This window comes from Orbicella faveolata, unplaced genomic scaffold (assembly GCF_042242905.1).
Source record: "Orbicella faveolata isolate gen_17 unplaced genomic scaffold, um_ofav_v1 contig_47, whole genome shotgun sequence".
Taxonomy (NCBI): Eukaryota; Metazoa; Cnidaria; class Anthozoa; order Scleractinia; family Merulinidae; genus Orbicella; species Orbicella faveolata.
The window spans coordinates 24318057-24342879 of record NW_028301577.1 but is presented as its reverse complement, the minus strand read 5'-3'; the positions used below and the strand labels follow the sequence as shown (position 1 = coordinate 24342879).

At 38.9% G+C, this 24823-nt stretch overlaps 2 protein-coding genes, 1 non-coding gene and 1 pseudogene across 5 annotated transcripts; 2 read left to right on the top strand and 2 right to left on the bottom strand.

Moving 5' to 3' along the window:
- Positions 1-628: 628 nt before the first annotated feature.
- On the bottom strand, positions 629-1471 carry LOC149097720 (uncharacterized; annotated as a pseudogene).
- Positions 1472-3797: 2326 nt separating this feature from the next.
- LOC149097719 (uncharacterized) lies at positions 3798-9015 on the bottom strand. Its single transcript, XM_089279367.1, is given in 7 exon segments — positions 3798-5287; positions 5290-5381; positions 5889-5934; positions 6997-7326; positions 7571-7616; positions 8241-8272; positions 8373-9015. Coding segments are annotated over 4 exon segments (1215 nt in total). The 5' UTR covers positions 7321-7326; positions 7571-7616; positions 8241-8272; positions 8373-9015; the 3' UTR covers positions 3798-4534.
- LOC149097717 (uncharacterized) lies at positions 8991-24823 on the top strand. Of its 3 annotated transcripts, XM_089279369.1 has the most exons (4): positions 8991-9203; positions 13177-13286; positions 23320-23426; positions 23716-24823. In XM_089279369.1, exons 3-4 carry the CDS (start codon positions 23364-23366, stop codon positions 24190-24192), a joined length of 540 nt encoding a protein of 179 aa, XP_089135495.1. In that variant the 5' UTR covers positions 8991-9203; positions 13177-13286; positions 23320-23363; the 3' UTR covers positions 24193-24823. The 3 variants fall into 3 exon arrangements, with proteins under 3 accessions (XP_089135495.1, XP_089135496.1, XP_089135494.1); XM_089279370.1 differs by lacking the exon at positions 8991-9203 and having other exon boundaries at positions 13017-13286; XM_089279368.1 differs by lacking the exons at positions 8991-9203; positions 13177-13286 and having other exon boundaries at positions 23299-23426.
- On the top strand, positions 16776-16847 carry Trnaw-cca (transfer RNA tryptophan (anticodon CCA)). Its single transcript has one exon. It is a non-coding gene; the product is annotated as a tRNA-Trp (tRNA).

The window sequence follows — 24823 nt, the reverse complement described above, 5'->3', positions numbered from 1 at the left end:
CCCTTTCATTGCCACATCCTCCAGTCTTTATTCATCATATCAGCATTATTTATACCTAATACAATTCTATTTCTGACTACTTATAAATAGCAGTTTACATCATGCAGTAGTGTCACAATATCACAGCATATTAGCCTAACCCTGTTGCTACGGTTATTAATACGCTACAACAGACAAGAAAACTTGGCACTGTTGTCATAATTCAGGATGTATTCCAGCTTTGTTTTTCTTTGTAGCACGTTGTCTCTTTACAAACTGCTTTCTTTATCATTGATTCAGAGCGCGCTAGCGCCACACCTTGTTAAGGGTGGACCATATGACTTTTAAGGGGGTCTGGGACGCGTGTCGGTTGATTTTGAAAAGCAAATCTTGCAAGCATACTCGTACCACGACGAAAAAAAGTGTCATGCACATTCAGTGAGCCTACAAAAGGCATGTTACACGGAGAAGAGAATATAATGCATACATTTCCCGAGAAAAAAAGCACAGCGCATGAAAGGGTTAAACATGAAAACTCATGTTTATACCAAATCACCCAGCTCACTCACCGCAAAAGTATAATGGTCCATCTCTTAGAGCTCATGAATTATATGACAACTAAATAAACATATCCAGTGACAGTGTTCCCTCAAGGCTTGAGCTTGATTATAACTTTCCCGTGGCCTTAATTAACCCCCGCCCTGTTCTGTTGATTTGTTCCGCAATTATACGAGCCCCCTCCCCCTGCTACACCAGTCAACGAAGTCCCAACAACTCCCCCACCGGAATACCCACCCCCACCACCACCAAGTACAAAGGCGAATGCACCCCCACCAAAGCCCCCTTGGGATACCGGACATGTTCCCCCAGTTCCGCCATTAATAAAACTTGATGGCCTCTTTACATGCAAAGGTTCCCCGTTCCCATCCCCCTTTAGTCCCGCTCCTGCTCCAGCTACCAGGCCAGAATCAATGTTGCCCGTATCAGCGTGACAGACTTGTCCACCGGACCCTCCCGTCCCACCACACCTGGTGCTATTCTCTGTTGCCTGACCAGGGTCACCGTCTTTAAATTGTTTGCTCGCTGATCCTCCACCCCCTCCCCCTCCTGCAATGATTAGCGGAGTGTTATTTAACAAAGCCACAAAGCTTCCACCTCCCCCACCTCCTGACACGACGTTGGCGAAGTCATCACCACGATGACCCTCTTGACCAACAAGAATTTTAAGCTGTGTTCCTTGATAAAGTTTGAAAGTTCCTTTTATCTTGGCTTCTAAGCCACCGAGCCTCCAAGATACGGGATCTTCGGTACTGTTCGTGCCATTAGCGCCTGAAGCACCTGACACTTCAATGACGTAGATTCCAGTCACGGGAACAGTCCAAATTTGGATGCCATTGTCCAATGTTACTTTACCTTCTAGCGGTGTTCCTAGGTACCCGGATGTGTTTGTCGGCCCAGTCTCTCCTCTGGCACCCAGGGTCGTGAGGACAAATAATCAATAAAAAACTAATGCTCATGGTATTCAGATTGGCTCCAACTGATTGGTATGAATGACATGTATATCTTTAATGAGCTCATTATTGCGCATATGCAGCTTAGGTCGAGATAGTTAATCGATCTCACCAGCACAGTAAAACATTTAACATTATTACAAACATACCTTCTGAACACAAAACGTTTCACCTTTTTTTCCAGTATTCAGACTCGCTATCGCTGTTGTATTGATTCTAAGAAGAAAAAAGGATTTATAATCAGTGACCAACTACTTCTAAAAACTGTTTTCTGGAATTTGAGCTTTGTTTTGCTAATAATAATAATGATACAATACTACTACATGTAATGAGACACACTAATTGTAAATAATGTATGAAAAATATTTCGGTATGTTGAGCTTCACTTATCTAGTATTCCAGTGCGTGTACAGCAACAAATTCAGCGGCAGAACGATTTGCAATATAAGTACAGAGTGTAACTTTACAGTCAGTAGTACTCTGTCTGTTCCATTAGTGATTTATGATTTCTGGCTAATTACTAACCGTGAGATTTAACATTTGACCAGAAATGTATCCACTCTTAGGTACAAGGGAGGAAAAGAAAGCCGGCGACTTCCCACTGTTTAACGATCCAAATAAACGGTTTAGCACTTTCAACTTGAAGTATTCTCATGATATCTTCGACCGGCTTAGCGGGTTGGTTGAATTCAATACAGCGCTGAGTGAACAGCTTATAAAAGACAACATGGCAGAATGCGTTCAGAGGAGGAGAACACTCAATCACTAAAACACCTTCAGCTTCTTGGTTCCTGGATCTAGAAAAAGACTAGAAAAGTCTCGGATGTGTTTGGATCATGAAAGAACGCGCCGCATAGCTTTGAGCATTGCAAATAACAACGGTTCAGTTAATTAAACATTGGACTTGGAGGTGGATTTTTCCACATGCGAATTTACAGCGAGCCCAGAGCCAGACTGACTTATGATAGCACTCAAAATATTACAGTTCAACCGATGGAAGTTTATTTTATGATATTTTCTTAATGAATAAGGATATACCGCTTTAATTTAAGGAAATGACGACGTCCGCTCGAGTTTTAAGGAGCAATTCAGAATTTAAGCATTTACGGTCAAACAGACAAGTTTTATATTCACATGTGTAATAAGACAAATTTTAATATATTTATTGATGAGAAAACTTAACATCACAGTGAAATATAATACGATATTACAAGTTTTGTAACAAATTATTTATTTTGATTAATATTATGGTTAATGTTAACATGCTGCCATGTTAACATGTAACAGAGGTCCTACGGGACGTCTAATTGTACAAAATAGAGTATATTTAAAAAAAATAAATTATTTCATAGTTTGGAAATTAAATATGACTTTTTTCTTGGCCAATGCTGGCTTCAAGAGAGAGTAGTAACACAGAGGACATTTTCTCAGCAAGGACCTCTCGTCAAGGTCCTCTGTGATCAAGGGGCATCCCCCCCGCGCCCCCAAATAAAAAGGAAGAAATGAACAAACTCGATTAACCTAACTGAATTCAGACATATGTCGCGTTTTCGCATATATGGATTGTGCGGATGGGCAAAATGCCTTTTGATGGCCGTATCGTATTTGCAGTTGAGACATGGATACAAGGAAATTTTGGACAAAACGAGAAAATTTACATCCACATTGGATATCATTGAAGCCAGAGCGCGAGCCCGCTGAGCCTGAAAAGATTATCCAACATTTTTTTCAAGTAACTCATATAGCGCGATAATGGCATAACAACTTTCATAGGGTTTTCAGATTGTCGGATAAACTGAAAATCAGAATAGAACTTGACTAGTCACTGCCATGATTATAAACAAGAAACTCCTTCAAGCTCAACTTCGTTGCTGATCTTGTAGTTATGAATTAATCCTAGCTCATCTTAACTAGTTTTTGACTTGAGGTTGATGAAGGTATTGACCGCCGTAGAAAATTTGTGAAGCTGATCTTTTAAGAGTGAATAAGACCTCGTCAGAGCGAAGTTAACTAACAGTTTCTTTAGTGAAATGATTAATTGCCAGGAAGTGTGGGAGGGTGGGGACAGAGTGTAAAGTGAATGTCATTAGATCTGTTCTTAAACTTGTTCTCGCAACGTTTTCTTAGTCAACCGCTAGGAAACGCTGCCCTCTTGCTTTGGCAAAAACGCAACGAAACCCAGGTCTGACTCTTTAGCCCTGTATTATGATAAATGGAGAGGAAAACAGTGAAACTAAAACTCGCTGGAATCGCTTTGAAACGGTTCCAAAACGCTAACCTTAACAAAAGAAATACACAGAAGAGTCGAAGTAAGTCGTTTTTATTGAATTTCTTTTCCATATTTCGAACTGCTATAAATGATGATTACATTCCATACAAACCCATGAATTTACGTTGTTACACAATGTCATACTATAAGATTAACCGCTCTCAGGGAGCTTGGCATACCTGCGGTAATTGCAGCGAAAATGGTTTAAACCTGACTGTCCGTTTCAAAGCAGTACTTTTAGGGGTCAACTAAGGCTCAAGCCACCCAGGTCGGTCTCCTTTAGGGTTTAAGTTCAAATTTTCCATAGAACAGAATCAACGGCAATCTGTCGTTTGCCATTTCCTGTAGACTCATTACTTGAACGCATGTACAGCTGTGTGAAGTCATTTAAACTAGAAGTACTCCCTTTCATTGTCACAAGAGTTATATATCCTTTAGTCTTTATTCAGCATAAGCATTGTTTATATCCAGTACAATTCTACTTCAACATAGGAATAGCAGGTTTACAATGTCACAGTGACGAGTGATCAGCGTATTAGCCTAACCCGGTTGCTATAGTAATCAGTACAGTACAACGGACAACTTAGGATCAGTTGTCATGATTCAGGATTCTAGATTCTTCTTAGAGGCATGCTTTTTCTTTACAAACTGCTTTCTTTGTCATTGAGTAAAAGCAGACGTTTATAATTATACTGGCTTTCTAGTTAGAGTTCATAAATTATGTCAATGTCAAAGTCAACGACAACCTTAATACATATCTAACGACAGTGCTGCTTCAAGGTTTAAACTTGATTATAACTTTCCCGTGGCCTTTATTAACACCCGCCTTGTTCAGTTGATTTGCTCCGCTATTATGCGAGCCCCCTCCCCCTGCTACACCAGTCAACGAAGTCCCAACAACTCCCCCACCGGAATACCCACCCCCACCACCACTAAGTACAAAGGCGAATGCACCCCCACCAAAGCTCCCTTGGGATAGCGGACATGTTCCCCCAGTTCCGCCATTAATAAAACTTGATAGCCTCTTTGCATGCAAAGGTCTCCCGTTCCCATCCCCCTTTAGTCCCGCTCCTGCTCCAGCTACCAGGCCAGAATCAATGTTGCCCGTATCAGCGTCACAGACTTGTCCACCGGACCCTCCCGTCCCACCACACCTGGTGCCATTTTCTGTTCCCTGACCGGGGTCACCGTGTTTGAATTGTCTCCTTGCTGATCCTCCACCCCCTCCCCCTCCTGCAATGATTAGCGGAGTGGTATTTAAAAAAGCCACAAAGCTTCCACCTCCCCCACCTCCTGCGGCGTCACTGAAGCGCTCAGTATGATGACCCTCTTGACCAACAAGGATTTTAAGCTGTGTTCCTTGATAAAGTTTGAAAGTTCCTTTTATCTTGGCTCCTAAGCCACCGAGACTCCAATGTGAATGATCTATAGTCGTGCTGCTGACGCCTGAAGCACCTGACACTTCAATGACGTAGATTCCAGTCACGGGAACAGTCCAAATTTGGATGCCATTGTCTAACGTTATCTAGCTTTATCTTCCAGCGATGTGCCTACGTACCCGGATGTATTTTTCGGCCCAGTTTCTCCTCGGGCGCCCAGAGTTGTGAAAACAAAAGTTTGTTCTATGAAACAATGTTGATAATCTTCAATAAAGAGTGTTAAACCGATAGCTGAGAATTGCTCAACATTTTAATATTCTCCTGAGAAATGGCGCCTTTTTAACTTAAAGCTGAAATCGGAGATCTGTAAAACTTACCACCGATAGCTATGAAAAGGGCTGAAATTTTTGATGATAGCTGAGTAATAACGGCATTACAGCAGTACAGCATCCCATGCAAAATCTCGATAAAGTCAAGCTAATACTGATAAGTGTCAACTGACTAGTAACATTGATACTAACATATTTTTAATGAGTGCGTTATCGTGCATATGCACATGAAAACGTTACACACTATTACATGTACAACTGTAGTTTTGAACACAAAAAGTTGGACATAATAAATGGTTTAAAATGAAAATGTATAACAATAAACTACTGTTATTTATGGGTTCAAATCAGGAGTACGTCTCTGACCGAAACAAACAGTTCTACCCCGCCCAAGATGTTTATATCAGACCAACGGTTTTACCTTTGTTTCCAGTATTTAAAGGCTCTTTATCGGTGCCGTACTGACTCTAAGAAGAAAAGGGATTTAAAATAAGTGGTTAGCTACTTCAACTAATACCTTAATTATAAGGGTCGATTTAACTCTAAATGATCACTGACATATTTGACGATAGATGACTTTTACCTGAGATCTATTTCCAGGACTTTTTTAACTCTCAGCCTTTTTCCAACAAAAAAAAAATAGAAAAATGTTTCCCTGCTCGTTTTCACATAATCGTAAAATACTCGTTTTAATACCTTTTCTCGTTCTCGTTAACTTCCACTCGTGTTATGTAGAATTTTGGCGCCAGAAGACCTACACTGCTGAGGAACCTACATCGCTACTGAATATTTCAAAATTTATTGCTATGTCGTTCCTATAAATAATTTATATTTTCTGTCTGACTCTTTGAGACAAATTTCAATATCGTCAGATCTAAGGGAAATGAAAAGAGCTAAGGATAACTGACTATAAATGGTAAATGACAAGTGATGGGTATCTCTCCATCCTAAGCTTCTCTTCCATATAGCACTAGTCTTCCAGTGCATATACAACAACAAACTCAGCAGCGCATAACTTGCAAGTAATTTATAGCGGAGCTCCGGCGGCCTGAAGGGCAGAAAAGGGGAGTATTATAACTATAAGAACACAACCACATGTACGCATATAAATAGAAAACTGTGCAACTCTTTTTTCATGGTCAACATGGCTAGTGGTGTGGATCGCGGGCGCGTGCGCCCTACGACGACGACGACGACGACGTCACGCAACATGGCGGCCATATTCCAGCTTATAGGTTTACAGCATACATATTTGATGTTGGATAATGTTATGGTCAATTGACACCGGTCAAAACAAGGTATCCGCTTACCAGTATCAAAAATCATATCGCGGGTTCAGGTTTAAAGCTCATCGAAGTCGCATGTTTTTGTGAAGTTGACCGCTGATTAGATCGCAGGCTTAAGAAAGGTTAGTTTATTGTAATAGGAGCTCCGCTTTTAGGCTTGGCTAATTTACATATTACCATTTGATTGTAGTCAGAAGAGCTCTGTTCCATTAGTGATTATGATGATTAATTGTTATTACTAACCGTGAGATTTAACAGTTGACCAAAGATGAATCCACTCTTAGGAACAAGGGAGGTGACATCAGTCTGGGTAATGTCTATTCCTTCATCGTTCAACTCACAAATCTTGCTTCCTTCCTTGTCGTAATTCAATGAGCGGCACAGAGGACGATTTCTCAGGCAGAGTTGTGCGCATGACAAAACAGAGGGAGACATCTGACGATGGCCTACGTGACCTTGTAGATAATAGTCTTCTACAGTGTGAAGAAAGGAGGAGCGAGTGTTGTCAGGAGTAAATGAACTTGAAACATAGGTCCTGATGGTCAGCAGTATTACGAAGAAATTCATTTTCACCTGTGCAAAAGAGGAGAGTGTTCAATATCTGAACTCTGTTTAAGCGTCCTTTGTCTAAAATCTTATCTTTGTAAGACGTAAGTTCAGAATTCGACTTTTAAGAAAATTATTTGCCATTGAATTTCCATAAAACACTGTAATTTCTGACGCATATTGCCCACCCTTCAAGACCTCAATTCAAGATGGCTTACAAAACCGTGATAAGGTCTATCGGAAATTAGATTTTAAGTTTTTTCAACCCTACGTTGTCGACAGGAAGTCCTTCCTGATGAATGGTCCTGCCAACGCAACTGCAAAGAAAAACAATCAAATATTTTTAGCATGCATTGACTCATTTCTGGGAACCAAACTGTTATTTTCAAATGAATTGCTTTTCAGTTGTGTCATAAATGGAATAGTAAGTTTGATAAATATCGACAGAAGCATATGCTTCTGACGTCGATCTGGACAAGTTCTACCAGAGCGGGAAAAGCTAGTATTTTAACACCTGGTTTTTTTACAATTATTAAACCGTCTTTTAAATGTAAAAATAACATCAACTCGAAAACAAATCCGAGTTCAAGATGGGATTTGAACCTACGAGCCTCCGTGATCTAGCCGGACGCTCCAACCACTTAGCTACTGGAGACTTTATGGTGAGCAGAGGTGAAATGTGGGTGAAACCGTATCTATACGAAAACCAGTCAGATGTAATGAATTAAACTACCATTATTTCAGCTCAGATTCTCGCGTTGTTTTTCCCCCAATGTGTTTGCTGTATATGCCGGGATTAGAATATATAAATGTACACTCGATTTCATTGTTCCTGAAAAGGTGCCTTACAGAACAATTTAAACCTTACGTTAGAATTTGTAAAACAGTGTATTTTTAGGAAAACAAACAACAAAATTACTTAAAGAAAGATTTCAACTTACCGGACTTGAAGTCCTTACAGCGAATGGTATTGCTATAAAACAAATTCACACCAAAAAGAAAAACATTAAACTATTTAATGATCAATCGCAACAAAACGTATCACTAAACCTAACTTGGCTAACTTAACTTACTTTTTTTTAGGAAAATAGCGTGATGCAGGAGAGAACCGTGAGCTGCTCAGAGAGCGCAATAAACTGTAGGTGTCTGTCAGAACTGACACTTTTCGTCCTCGTGTCACTTTTGACAAAACCTGATAGAACAGTACAAAAAAACCGTGCATAAAGCTAATAAAGCGTAGAATCAGGAGAAATAATTATTTTTAAGATTTGATCTATTTGTTAGCGCACGCAAGCCTTCAAACGCAAAACTGACAATGTTTGCTGTACTGAATCACCTGCCTTCGTTTTCGCACGTACGACCAAACAATTTGCAGCATGTCAATCAGCAGAAGTGTGTGAAGTTTTTTCGATATTCCTCTTGGTAACGCAGAAAATCAATTTTTTAAAAAGCAATAGATTAGAAGCTCGAGGTTTCTATCACTTGATTTTGTCCTCGTCAACTATCACGCATAGCAATCGCTAGTCAACAATCTAATTGTTTTCGTATAAATCTTATATAGTCGTTCAAAACTTTATCCGAATCCTCTTCACAGACACTTCGAAGACGCCAAGAAGCGGCCGTCACTTTGTTAAGTTATAGGCTACTCATTATCTACAACAGAATAGGTAGTGAGTAGCGTAGCCAATCAGAGAACGGCATTCATGATGAACACTAGCAGACTTATACTAAATTAACTAAATAGGCGAACATAATATATATTTGTCGATCTTCAATCTTCGATCTTCGCGGGAAGCCCGAGTTCTCGGCTCCTAAAGTTTTGCAATCTTATCACACGACATCAAAGAAGTTGTCAACGCGGACGTGCCACCCAACAAGGAAACACAAGCTTGGAACTTCCAAAGGTATAGTAGACCTAATAAAAAGAACCCATTGAAATTTGCGGGAAAAACTATTTTGCAGTCATATTGATTTGCAGTTACGGGAAAATTGAGATCCAACAGAAAGGCTTCTGACAAGGGAAAACCGAGAGCGCCCGGTCAGCGAAAGAGACAAAAGTGGCGGAAACCGACCGCGAACCAGAAAACTAAAATCGATCAGGAGGTTTTGTTCGAACCATGAGCCTTTATCGCTTGCGGTTTGTTCCTCCATCTTACTTTCATGGAAGATTCTTCGTCTTTCCTCGTTTTCTTCGACCCGGTTTTCTCACCAGATTTTATCCAAGTTGTCTGCTTTCTTGACAACGAACTCAGTAACCACCTTTTTTACAGTCTCTTAATCCAAACGTTACTGATCTTTTTAACCTCTAAATTTTACGTTAATTTTTTAACTAAGCCTTTGAGTCAATGCTTTAGCTCTACAAATGAGTGAAGAAATTTGTTTTCGAAAAATTTTGCCTTTAAAGTGCCACTGAAACGAAATTTTCGTACTCTCTTTTATTATCCCAATCTATAGCTTCAAACGTGCTTAAAGTAATGGTGAACTTTATTTCTGTCAAATCCGAACGGAAAGTGCTTTTTTTAGCTGTTGAAATCGACTTTTTGGAGCAAAACTGTGTCCGGGCTCTGGAACCGAGTTTAAGGACCTTGTGACGTCACTGGTTGTATTCACGCAAGAAGCGCTATAGATCCTCTCTTGTTTTCACTTGATTTATTCAAGTTTATTCTTCATATTGTCGATACCTACTAGTTTTCTACCTTGTAATTTCTGTCCAGCCTTGACAGGAAATACACATCATAAACGTTGGAGGGCGCCAGAGAGCGTAGATTCACCAAAATAAATGCTACAGATTAGAACAGCTCAGTATACTTTTCGAACATCTTGAGTACTCGATTGGAGATTTCGAAGACGATTGTGGTAACTTTTATATCACGTCCTGAAGCCTAAACACGATATTTCGTCGTCTGTTTTCAGCCTGGTTCTGAAATTTGGATTCTCACGTTAATCTAAGGTCTATTACAAGGTTCGAATATTATCCTCGGCAACTTTAAAGCATTAAAAGCCGGAAGCGCATCAGCCATCCGCACAATCACGAAGTTATCAACAGTCCACAAGCTTTGAGTCGAGTACTTCTTTGCACACAGAGGGCATCGTTTTATGATACTAATAAGTGAAAGTTCTTGTGGTAGACAAAATGAATCTTTGAAAATTGTGATCCGCAGCAGGGTTTGCTTTATCGCCGCAAACAAAGCGGGAATTTCGCTTCTCTTTTACACGTATCTCCCAATTGCAATATTTCACGGCCGATGGATTACTTTGAGTTCTTTAGCAATACTTATGTCTATGATCTTCATTTAATAGTATCCAAGTTCAAAACAATTCGTTAAAACGTCGCTAGTTTACACTCCTTTCGAAGATTCATTAAACGGAATTTGAATCAATTTGCATATATGACCTTTCGCCGCCGACATTGTCACGCTTTCTCTCGTTTCCTGAAAACATACCTGTAGGGTCATGGCAGCTTAGTTTACCTTTATAGTTTAAATTCGCTCCCTCATATAAAAGAAGGTTTCTTAAATTTTGCTGTTGTGATAACTTGTAGGATGTAGCAGATACAACTGGACTAAAGGTCACTGTGGCACAATCTTGTCCGCTGTGAAACTCACAACGTGTCCGGTTTCCTCGAAGCGAAGCGACTCGAAAACTCGAAGCGTTGTTGCTGCGATTCGTGCAGCAGCACTCTGGATAATATTTTCAAAAGCCGCTTTCTCTTGTTTTCATGTCTTTTTTACTTTATGAGTGTAGATATTGTTTAATTGAGTGCTGGCCATTTCACCAAGAGTCCCGATCATTTTGCGATCTAAGAACTTCCACTCGTTTGCTTGCTTACATAAAATATCCTGCAAATATCCAATTAAATAGACTGGAAAGCCCCAGGATCGACTCTCGACCTCTTCATGTCTAAGGCTACTGTTATTATCTGCTTTACAGCTCTGAGATGCCCTTAAGATGTTTTTTAGGGGGCTTCGAACAGTAATCTCTTCTCCCATAATCACTCTAAATTTTCAGCGCGGCATGAGAGTAATACAACCAGTGACGTCACTAGGCTGTTTTGGCCGCGCCAAAATGGCCGCCAATTTTGGGCTTAACTAGCCAACTTCGAACGGCTGAAAAAGCAGTTTTCGCTTACCGTATGCGAAAAAAAGTTTGCAGTGTTTCCAAGTAAGGTTGAAACTTTATTACTAAGCAAAAATCTCACATACAAAAATTTCGTTTCAGTGGCACTTTAAAGGCTTTAGTTACAGTGCAGTGACCTTAAATAAGTTTTGTTTAGGAGGGTGTGTTGAATAAACATGGTTTGACTGATATGTCATCAAACTTGACGCATTGCATCAATGCTCTAACTGTTACTGATCAAATTCTTGTGACGTTTATTAACTTGTGCTGGTTGTGAATAAGACATCTGAGCGCGCTTAAGCCAGCAGCTACTGTAATCCTTTGTTTCCGACAACTAAGCAACACTTGAATGGAGCAACTGGTAACTATAACAATCGAAACCTGTTTTGTTCTTAGAACGATCTATTCTTTACAAATTAGAACGCGTGCCGCTAAGTCGTCTAGAAACGCGTCCAACTTATTTAACTTGTCGTATGTTCTTGTAGCCGTTATAAAATGTTTCCATGGAAGGGGTCGCTGAAGGCAAGCGTTTCTGGTGTGGTGTTGTTCCTGCCAGTGCATGCTTTGCTGCATGCGTTACATTGGTTATCAAAAAATTGTTATCAAATATCTATCACTCCGATCTTTTAATTTCCCAAGTGTGTGGATAAAACACTTGACTAAACTGACAAATACGTGTTTTGGCATATTATACATGTAAAAGGAACTATGCGTGATCTCTACTTAATGAGCTCTGTTACTTCCTTGTCCCACCAGTTATTTACTGAACAGCCCAGTGGCGCAATTTTGTGCAAGGTTTTCCTTTTCGCTGTTTTGAGGAAAGCATTTGACTTCCCTGCAAGCTAAAGCCTACATTTTCCTCTTCGGCAGTTACAATTTCAGCCATGATCGTTAAAATACTGTGATATGCAATGTGTTATTTAAGGACGTTCCCGCGAAAATTTTCCAATCGATAGATTTTTTAAAAATTTTTACTGCAGTCAGATAATAAGTTACTTGTGGCAGAAATGCAAAAAAATTGGGGGTCAGCGACTTCGTTATAGAGATAAAGCGTGTGGAAAACTACTCTGATTTTGAAAATCGATTTTAGTGAGTAAATTATAAAGCTGGAAGCATAGAGTTTCTTTAAGCTTGAAGTTGATCCTTTTAGTCACAAGGTCGATGTATTTATTATTTTCATCTGCCAAAGAATGTAACTAGTTTGCTCGCTGTTAGCTCCCCTCCTGTTTGCTCGTTGTTTGTTTCTATCTTGCTTGCTTGCTTGCAGTAAGATTTTATTTATTGGAAAGCAAAGCATTGTATTACTGACAGTAACTTGTGATATCGTCATGATGGAAATGGCGAAGGAAGACGAAAGGTATTGCTGCATAAAAACTAAACATTTGGGAAAATAACTTTTTGGTGTTTTGTCTATAAAGAAAAATAACAATTGTTTGGGTGTTTGATTGTTTTGTAATGTCGGGTGTTCATTATCGTAACTATGTTTTGATAGTTGTTTATTTGTTTAATGAATGATTTTGTTTGTTTTTTGACGCCTCTGAGGAGCCCAATGTGTAAGTAAATATGACCAAAATAGATGGGGGAACAGAGGTTCCCCCCAGTCATCATTACTACTATTGGCTGGTGTAGGTAAGTGCCCTCCCCTCCCACTTTCCGCACATCAGAGCACATGTTAACTAGTTGATCGGCGTTAAATTTTTTTTATATCCCGTACAAACCTAATACATTTGACTGATACGTTTTCAACGAACGTGATTGTAGGTACGAAATCGAACAGTCTTTCTGTACCGGACAGCGAGAGCTGCTACATCCTTCAGGTCCGCAGGGTGTGCCAGTCAACAGGCGAAGACTCACACATTGCAGGATTACAGGTAGTGTCCTTCAGATTGTCTTCTCAACGAGAACAACCTCAACTTCTTCCTCTTAAACAGGTAATGCACTGTTAAGTCTCGATGTTATTCTGTTTTAACCATGCCTTTCCCAAAAGTGAATAATTAACTCTCCTTAGGGACGTACCGTTTTATTTTTGAGCGGGAGGGGGTTGGGGAATCTTTTTCAAACAAGAATTGTTTTTCATCTTCAGGTTGTGCAAGAATCTTTTTTCAACTTGCCCGATATTTTTTCTTGGCTCATTGTGCGTGATTTCTTCTCTAGTTTTGCTGTGCAGGACTTTTTTGGTAATTGCCCTCCCCCCCACCCCACCCCCGTTAAAAATAAAATGATCCGTCCCTTAGGAGCTACTGTACAATCGTCTAACTTTGGTACTAAGAACTTCGAAATATATCAAGGAAATGCAAACCGTTAGCTTCAGGTGCTCGATTTTGCCATAAACCCACTGATCTTTACATCTTTTTGACTTTGTATTCAGACAAGAGAACATCACTGTGATGTTCTCTTGATTCAGGATATTGGTTATGTTTGTTAATGTTGTCTGTACTAACACGTGTCTGTGATTTCACCCTTACTCAACAGGACTGGCTCTTTCCTAGTGTCGTTGTCAATCGCCAACCATCAAGCGAATAAAACTGAAAAACTTGCTTACACATCTGGGTATAATACGACTTAGTCCAGCTGTTAAGGGACAAAATTGTTCGTTTTTTGATAAAAGCATCAAACTTGTCAAGGTTACTAACCTCTATAAGATAAATATTTCCTGATATGGAGCCATGCCAAATTTTCTTCCAGAACCATGGAATACGCATGTCAAAAATATGACAAACGAGGCCCTTACATGGAAACGAGGCTAATGCAAAATGCCAATTTTTTTTGCATTCTGGGACTACTATGCCTAGTGTCTTGCTTTTTTGATACAACAGCAAATTAACCATTGTCTTTGAGTCTTAAATTATGTCACGTGATGGTCACGTGATCATTATGTTCAATTACCAGCAAAGCAATACACACTGACGAAATCATTACCATGTTTAGAACTACCAAAGAAATTCACAAACTCAGCTGGAAAGACTTGCAATTTCAATGTCAAATTCAGAAAGCCCTAATGGTTTTCAAGTCTTTAAACGGTCTGGTTCCCGAATATCTCATTTCCAAATTTGTAACACGAAATGAATCAAATTATGCTCAGAGGGACTCGGTTAACAAACTTGTTCCCTTTCCGAGAACTAACTACGTGAAAAATAGTTTTAGTTACAGCGGCGTAACCCTTTGGAACAGCTTACCCTGAAATCACGGAAATCAGGTTTATAAGTAGAATGTTGTTCTAAGTTAATATGATATTAGGATTAGAATTTTAGGTTTAGGATCTTAGACATGTTATTTTTACCGTATATAAATAATGATTAAAGATTAAAGATAATATTTCTAACAAACATAAAATATACCATCCAGTAGGTCGCATTACAAGTTTCCTTGTTTTTTCATTTAAGTTTAAAACGTACTTTAAAAGCAACCTAAACAAATTCATAGGCTGCATTATCTAAATTGACACGATTGATGTATTTTACATTTTAATGCTATTTACATTTTTTCTGCATTTCCTTTGAAAAGTACTGCAGCAAAGTGATTCTAAACTCTTGTTCTCTTACAAAATTAACATATGCTTGAAGGCTAATCTTGACCAGTTTGTGCAGTTTTGGTGGAAATTACAACTAAAAGAACATTTATTCAGCTAGTGTCTTTAAAAGCAGGCTTAGGAACGTTACAGCCAATGAAAGCTGTTTTTCAAAACGTTTCCATCAGACCAAAAAGTTCAGCTAGTGTTGTGACATACCTGATCTATTCCGGCATATTTGAAAATTTCAAACGCGAAATAGAAAAGGTGTCTCAATCACAGTAAGCAAGTAACTCAAGAAAATCATGTCAATCAAACCTATATAAATTGACTCTGTATCTCAGCCTCGATTTGATGCATAGTTCTGATATTACGTTTTTGGCACATCCAAAACATACATTCAAGGTTTGAATTTCCTAGTCTAGATAATAGAATCTACATTGCAAATAATAAAATTGGTATGTAAAAAATCATCACCATTCATCGTCATCATTTTATTTCTTAATAAAACCTACATTTTACAGTTAGACTGGCCAGCGGATAGTTATGCTAGCCTAGGCGGGCCAGTCTATCAATAGTTACAAATGATTTATTATTATTATTACTTTTATTACTATTATTATTACTATAATAAATAGAGAAAAATAGAAAGTTAGAAAGAAAAGTGAACAAAGTAAAAAGAAAAAGTAGGAAAAGAATGTGATTTAATAGATAATATTATTTTTTGTTTGTTTGTTTGATTGCTGGTTGGTTGTTTTTTTTTTTTACTACTGCTACTGGCATTTTAATTTAGAAATGATCCTGCTAAACTCGATGAAGGAATATTCATCTTCGAGAACACTTAGTAGTTTGTTTTTAATTTCCTTGGTAGTTCTAAACATGGTAATGATTTCATCAGTGCGTATTGCTTTGCTGGTAATTGAACATAATGATCACGTGACATAATTTAAGACTCAAAGGCAATGGTTAATTTGTTGTTATATTAAAAAAGCAAGACACTAGGCATAGTAGTCCCAGAATGCAAAAAGAATTGGTATTTTGCATTAGCCTCGTTTCCATGTAAGGGCTTCGTATGTCATATTTTTGACATGCGTATTCCATGGTTCTGGAAGAAAATTTGGCATGGCTCCATATCAGGAAATATTTGTCTTGTAGAGGTTAGTAACCCTGCCAAGTTTGATGCTTTTATCAAAAAACAAACAATTTTGTCCCTTAACAGCTGGACTAAAATGGAAAATGCCGATGTCAGTGAAACCTGTTGTCTTTCCGCCGGATGTTTAATGTTCTTAGAGGTCGGAACCCGGGTGGGGAATGAAGTTAGCTTCCGCATTAGTCTGAGTAAGCAGCCAGTGGCCTATACGGCACCTGGAACGATGGGCCAGAGAAGTTTGGCAAGGAATTCCTCTGGAGCAAATGAGGGCCTGGAGGGTACTCCATATAATGCGCAATATGGGGAGACTCCGCTCAAAAAGCGAAAACGTAAGGATATAGGTAAAGAAAAGGGTAGGGACAACTGCCACGCTTTTTGAGCGGAGTTCTCCCCATATTGTGCATTCTATGGAGTACCCTCCAGGCCCTCACTTGTTCCAGGGGAATTCCTTGCAAGGGAAAACCCTTTTGAAACATCTCGAACAGACGAACCTAATGACTTACTCATACAAGCACTTTTCCAGGGGCGGTGGCATCACTTTTGCCTAAAAAAATCTTTCTTTTCTTTTCTCGGACACTTGTTTCACTTTTGCCGCATTAGACTTACATTCATTTTATGATCTATCGCACCATCCCTGCCATATATCAGATTAAAACACTCCTACAATTTAAATTTAAAATCGTATATAACTAAAACAGACTTGACTCCGTGGCGCAATGGTAGCGCGTCTGACTCCAGATCAGAAGGCTGCGTGTTCGAATCACGTCGGGGTCAGCTCTCAATTTTTGCTATTATTTTGGAAACCATTTGCATTGAGATAAACGTAAAAGTAGTACTGAAAGGCGTAAAAATAAACTACTCGTCAAAATAGATGGAAAATGCAGTTGTGTTGAAAGCTTCTGTCTTTCCTCACTGTATGCTCAATGTTTTTAGAGGTCGGAACCAGATGGAATAAGTTACTCAGGGAGCTTACGTTCTTTTATGCTGAAAAGGCTACAGGTTTTAGCCCAGACGAAAAGATTGCTTTAGCGTTATATAATGGTTAACTTGAGAATTCTAGTTTTAACTTAATGAGGAACTACATATTTTGTTCAGGATAACACAACTATCATCCTACCTGGCGACACTCGATTTACCGGCTGTTGGCGCCAAATTAGAAACTTGGAGACACAAAATGTTTCCTAATTTTCACTCTTTACAGCCTGATATGGTTTTTGGAATTATAAATTCTTTTTCGTGAGCATTTGATGCCGTCTCCGGTAAAAAAAAGTTGCACGACTTCAATGCTTTTCCTGTTATCATAACTTGAATCTACGACATTAGAGATTTCCCGCCTGCTTATACTGATCAAAAATATATGTATGTATGTATGTATGTATGTATGATTGTTTAAGGTGATTCCCTAGTAAAAGAACCCGCCATAGATTTCCGATAAAATTTGGTATGCTGTTGTCACAGGACAAGGAGATATTAAAAACGTAGTAAAAAGAGGGGGTCACCGTGCTTGTTTCACGCCACAATGCTGACAAATACGGTTATTTAGGTGACTTTTCGTAATCTCCGTGCGCTACAAATAAGCTCGATTATTTTTCAATGCAGCGTGTTATATCACACAGAGTTTGACTTTCTTTGATTGTTTATTCATCTTACGAATTTTTGACGCCCAATTTTAAGAGCCTGCTGAGGCGTTAACAAGCACGGTGACCCCATTTTTTTATTGCGTTTTTTTAATGTTCATATCATGAATGTTAATTATGCCAAGTTGCAAAAAAAGTTTGATAGTAGAACAATTTCAAGGGTCGGAATTACCTTAAATAAATTTATGGCTCCAATTGCAGAAGCGATCTTTTTACACAGTCGATGTGGGAATGCCGCGTCAGATTTTCATTGACATTTACTCCAAGTGATTTCGCAGAGGAAACTTGTTCAATCGGAACATTATTAATGGAGAGTTCGAGTGTATCAGATAGAGTACTGAATCTTTGCCTGGAGCCGATCAATATAAATTCCGTTTTTGTAGCGTTCAAGGTAAGTCTGTTAGACACAAGCCATTTGCTTAGTTTTTCAAGGTCGTGAGATAGACTAGACTGAATCGGATGGAAATCAGAACCAGCGTAATTAATGTGGGTGTCATCAGCATACATTCTAGGTATGCTAAATGATAGACAGTTAGGCGAATCGTTAATATAAATTCATAGAAATAAAAGAGGACCAAGGATCGTTCCCTGTCGCACACCACATTTAAGAGTGGTGAAGTCAGAGAGACAGCCATTGACGGAGCACCATTGTGTGTACTTAGTCAAATACGATTTAAACCAATCCAGAGTTTTCTCTTGAATTCCGCACCGAAATTAGTTATATCCCGTTAAGCCAGACTTAAGCAAATCACTTCAATAGCCAACATAGATCTATCCTTTGTCTCGGCCTCGATTTGATGCAAAGCCGCAATATGACATTGTGCATGCTGAAACACAAGTTTCTAAGTTTGAATATCTTATTACTCTATATTGTAATGTTCAAACTAATTACTTCTTTTTATTTTCGAGGAAAAACGAGAAAGAAGAGGAGAAAAACAATTATTAATCGTATTAATGCAATATTCGGTATTTTTTTGTTGTTTATTGAAAATGATGGTCACGTGACTAATCACGTGACGAATTTTTCTACTCCCAGATACTTTATAAGTTGCTTTTACATTAAAAAGCAAGAAATCTAGGCAAAGTACTCCGGAAAAGGCTTAGCGAATAAGCATTTTATCTCAGCCTCGCTCCCATGTAGGGACCTAATATGTCATTTTTTGACATGCGTGTAGCGTGCTTCTGGCTGGAAATTTGGGATGGCTCCATATCAGAAAATGTTTACCTTATAGAGGTTGGTCATCCTGGGAAGTTTCATGCTTTTATCACAAAATGAACAATTCTGGTTATTTTTGGCTCTTAACAGCAGGACTAACTCGCGTTGTGTCACTGAAACGTATAAATTAATAAAATTAATTTTATACTCTGTGATAATGACTCGGCCATCCCATCGCTCAGTCACATGGTGGCTAGATACCCATGAACTGGCTTTTATACTTATTATCATTATCGTTATCATTGTCATTATCATTATTATCATCATCATCATCATTATCGTTAATTATTATGAATTATTGTTATTATTGTTATTGTTATTATTACTGTTATTTTTTCTGCGTGGTAAGTTGTCGCTGTCCGACGTATGCTCTGCTCTGCGAAAATAAGGTATTGAGGTATCGATGATCCTTCCCTTTGTAGACTTCACAAACTGTGAACTTTAAACTACAAAAAAGATCAACATGCTAACCCTTAGACGCCCAAGTGGCCATATACGGCCACTTAATGGTCGTGCTCTTTGTACCACTTGTGACGTCATCAATTTAAATGTCATCAGATATTCTTGATAAGCAGATAGTAGTACTAGGATAGGCCTTTCCGCACAATGGTCAGGTTTAGATATCGACGACATTCTGACGTCGCAAATCGAAAAACAACGTAATCAGTTTTGCTGCAAAAACGGTGGTAAAATGGTCCACTACGCCTATGATTGATCAAGGTCCATTTCTAGGCTTCGCCCGTAATTAACATCCAACTTTTCACGGCAGCCAGAAAGAACATACAACGCAAAAGGTAGCCAGTGTAAAAGGGCCGAGAAAAACAGAAAGGAAAAGGGCAACAAACAAAATTGAGAACGGTTAATGGCAAAAAAAAAAATTGGGCTTATGCGCATGCCGGAATTGAAATTTTTGCTCAATTTTGTGCCTAATCCTCGAAAAATCTCTCCTTTTAATAAAAAAAGCTTTCTTAGCAAAACTTAGGCTTATTTAGCGTCATGGCAGCTAAAAAACCTGACTAAACGGTTAAAAACGGTATTTTTTGGCTAAAGTTTGGTATTCAAAGGGTTAAACAAGCTTGTATTTATTGTGTAATGAACACATGTACACGAACGTGTTCAAAGAATGCATATAGAATACATTTATGCATTGCGGGGCTCATGTCCAACCTGTTATAAAATAAACTTGAACACGCGGGTTACAACAGTCATACTTTTACAAAATAATGTTAACGATATTAGTTTTAACGGTATATGCAATCGTCTACATGTAAATCATTACAACGACATTATAAGGCGTTATCTAGTGCATATTAGAATTATGATTAGATAACAGCGTATATAATTGTTGTCACGTATCAGCTAAATTCATTTGTTTTAATCCTAATGATTTAAAGATGCAACATGGTTTACTTTAACCTTTTGATCTTACCTTGTTGTTACCATCCGTGATTTTTAGTAGCTTTTTGGTATTTTTGTATCTCTTAAAAATTGTCTTCGAACATGAACAACAAAACTTTGCTGCTTTAAGTGTACTATAATATTTGATATGTATAAATACAGTACCCGTTTGGTAAGCATGGCTTCAAACAAACACATTATTAAAAATCTTAAGAGTCCCTGACCATAAATATGGAAAATAACTCGGCAAGGGTCGAAAATTCGATTTCGCTCATATTCCTATGGTAGATAGGCTAAGGCATGACAAAAACTACTGGATAGCTTTTTTGGCAAAATATCCTTTTATTTCAAAGAAATATGCAAATTACCAAATTCCGTTAAAATCGTCATTTGACGCACCATTTTATTAAACAAGTTTGAGAGCCTCGCATGCAAAACCACATCGTTCTTCCGTCTTTAAAACACTCAAATATTTTTGTGCAATGTTTAAATGTGGGTGCAAAATAATTAAATTTCGAAGACATGTATTTCATTCACTTTAAAGTACTTCGTAAAAATAATTGATTTTCACCATGTGCGAAACCTTCAAATGGATTAAGCTTCTGGTGGTTGAATCGCAGAAGAATGGTCTACAGATTCCTGTAAAAATTTCTCTGGGCAAATGCTTGTGAGCGACGCGAGAGCTTTTCAAAGTACGTTAAAAATGCAGATATTTGACAATCCGTCGTCAAATTTCAATTTACGGGTTAGACATATTTTAGTACGCGCCACATGTCTTGAGCTATATTAAGTTGGAATAGACACAGAGCTGATAATTTCGAAATGTTCTAACCTTATTTGCTGTAAAAGGCAGGTCCAAAAGCCGATTTGACGTGTTTCTGTCACCATTCGTCGCACATAAAGCAGAAGTTTGCTTTTGTTTACACAATGTCCGATGTACATCGCCAACTGTCAACTTATTTAATGGATAATACAATAATTTAATACCATGAATTTATGACCCTCTTTCGACACATATGATCACCACTGCATCTAAGTCAAAAACGGCTAAGTCATTTGTACATAGTTGCTTACTTTGCACTACACCAAAATATTAGGTTTGATCATCGTTTGATCTATTGCTGCTTGAATCCTTGCTTGCATCGGTTCCTTGTTCGTTCGTCACGCAATGCTGTCATCCCGTTTTAGGGGGTAGGGGTAGGACAATTTCTATCCTAATACGTAAGGCTCCGTAAGGCTTGGAACCACACGGAGCACACAATCTTGTTGAGTAGGAAGAGATTAAATTAAGCAATGAAAAGAATGAATAGTTAACCATTGCCCGTGTTGTCATCTTTTACTAGACCACCGCTACGTACACGCCCTGCGTAAATACTGTAACGCTAAACTCGTACCTAGGTCTTTTCGCCCTATGCAATTAGTTTTGGTCTACGTATAATACAGTGGGCTACCCTCGGGGAAATGGGAGGTGGCCGCTTAATAGGGGTTGGCCGCCTAATAGAGGTTGGTGAACCTTGAATATTTTTTCACTATCGCGTTATAAATTCTTTGTACACATGGAGTCAATTCAAAACAATCATTACAGACGTCATCCTCGGAGACCCATGGGCAGTTTAGTGGGTGCGGGGAAAAGTCTAAACGGGTGAGAAAAACGTTCGGGCGAAGACCCGTTTAGACTCCCCCCCCCCCCCCCCCCACTAACTGCCCATGGGTTTCCGAGAGTGACGTCTATCATGATTGTCTTGAATTAACATGTTTACTAAGAAATTTAGCTAAAGTCATAACCCGATGGTATAAAATTATTCAAGGTACACCAACCACTATTAAGCGGCCAACCCCTATTAAGCGATATTAATATTTAGATTTCAACTTTTTTAATATTTCTCTATTATCCCCCTACTTCACGTTATTGTGCTCACTATGAAGACAATATTCACAATCCCTCTACTACAGACAGCTGTGGTTTAAAAAACAAATCAAAAGAAAGAGAAGTCAATTTCGGATCTCCTAGTTATGGCTCGCCCTGAGCGTGTGGCATTTGGCCTCTCATTGGCATCTTTCTCATCTGAATTGATAAATGCAAGAATGACGTCACTTGAGTCATCTTCTCCCCCAGAGTCAATGGCATCACTGTCATACTCATCATTGTCACTTTCATCCGTTTCACTGCTGTCAGCACTTGCCCTGTTGTCATTTTGTGTCAATGTCCTTGCACTTCTCAGTGTTGGTTGGCCAGCTCTGAGAGGACTCTTCTGCTGCAAGCATGAATGTCTTTCAGTGGCCTTTACTTTCTCACTCTTGCTAGTTTTCAAATGCTGCTTCAGCCCGTGGTGGTTCAAGTGCTTGTTTAGTTCTAGAACACGTAGCTTTTTAAGCTTGGTTAGATCTTCGCACAACTCAGTCCAAGGATAATCCTCATATGATTTATCTTTTGCGTCCCTACTTAACTTTGCCTTTTCTTCTGCTCTCTTTTTCCTTTTAAATTCCAGCACTTCAAGATGCTGAAGATAATCCACCACAAACTTTGATTTGACAATAAACTTATCTGCAAATAGAGCAACGCTCTCTGGGTCAGATAAAACCAGCCTGCCACTTCCATGCTCTTTCTTCGCTTGGACCCTTGCCTGCCAGTCATCTGGATCACGCCCTTCTTTTGGGGTCTTCTGGTAGGAGAGGTAGTGGTATTCCGGTAGGCAGGAATGGTCAGGAACTGGTTTAGGGTATCTTTCTATGGGTGGTCCAGTCCATTCACAACAAAAAGAACAAATTTCTCCTACCTTTTCTTGACAGGACAACTTTAGAAACTCCCTGTAGTTCTCCCCCTCCTCATAGTGCTCATTCATAAACTTCTCAATCTTACGGAAGTAACAGTGGCCTGGAACAGAGTCTTTCCTTGCTCCTGCATTGTGATACTGAACCAAGTACGAAGTGTTGTGAAAAAACTGGAAATCTGTTGATGTGTTGTGTGAAACATATTCTTACATTTAATTTACAGATGTCTTTATTTGGAAGGTTTTTACCTCTACTCTAGTGATAGGCATGTATAAATGTTGCCCTGTGCAGGTAAAACAGAAAGCTGTTGAAGTACAAGAAGATGAGCAGGTAAGTGTTAATTTCTTGTCAGTGTTAACGTTCCTATTTTTATCTGGACATTAAAAACGCATGTATGCTTCACTTTTAATGAGAAACTTCTGTATTTTCCTATTGTGAAGATAGCACCTAAAACTGTTTGAACATTTTTAAAATAGTATGCGTCTTTTAATATATCGTTTGACTCAGGTCTACATTTCACTACACGAATACAACATTAAATGGTTACACGAACCATGATCATTCAATAATATCAGTTCAATATAATAAATAAAAAAAATCGTCTTTCCTTTTCTGGTAGGTCACTAGTTCCTCCTCTGCTGATGATACAACCATACCTCAGGGTCTCCGGAAAACAAGCCTTGGCTATATTGTTAATCCAATCGGGAAAAGAGCGCATTACTACATGAGCATCATGAAAGAGGCTCATTCCAAAGTGCGCAATAATGGCGAAAGCGACGAGTCGTTTAAGAAAAGGTTTACAGCTGAACGATCCAGGCAGTTTGACATCCTACAAGCAAAAGAAGCAATCTTTCTAAGTGCGGATGACTGTTCAGAAAGGGCGAGTGAGTTTTCCATGCCAGGGTACCAGTTGAAGCCCAGTGATGGAAGAAAACTGAACTTCTCCATCAAAGAGCACAGAGCAATGGTGGAAAAGTTGAATCACGGTCATATTGAAAGATGTAAAGGAACACGATTCCACACTCTTTCAGTCCAATTGAGCAGGAAGTCAGAGATTATGTTTACACCTTCATGTACCCTGAAGAGTACACTCTGACGGAAAGCATTGCTGCTTCTTGCAGCATCGGTGAAAGAGACTCCCATAGCAACACAAGCGGCGACGAAGAACTCGACGACAGCGAAGATGAAGATGAGTGCCAGTGAAAGTTGAATTCGAAAATAACAGTGTTAAATACTTCTTTTCAGTAGCTACAAATGCTTTTTGTCGCCAAACGTTTTTTTAAAGCAGAAGGAAAGTTTGTAATAAATTTGTATCCTGCCTTCTATGTTTATTCTATAGCATTTTTTTGATATTCAAACATTATCCCATTTTAAAGTTTTACTAAAATATTTCACGTGACCCCCCCTTTTCCCCTTATTTTTTTGGGATGGCCCCCCCTCGAAAGCCATTTTTTTTCGCATGGCCCCCCCCCAAATCCCACCAGCCCCCCCTACCTTATAAAAAATGAACGGTCCCTTATACCTGAAGACACTCCAGCTGAACGTTATATATTCAAAGGCTGCTTTAAAATTGTAACCGAGGGTAGAGGTTACACAAGGGGTAAAGTGCGTGATGCCATCGTTGGGGGTGTGGCTCTATATTAAGTGGTTGAAAGAGTAGTGGGGGCAGGTGGTTGCAGTAGAAAAAGACAGCTACCGAATTCCAGTAAAATAAAATTATAAATAAA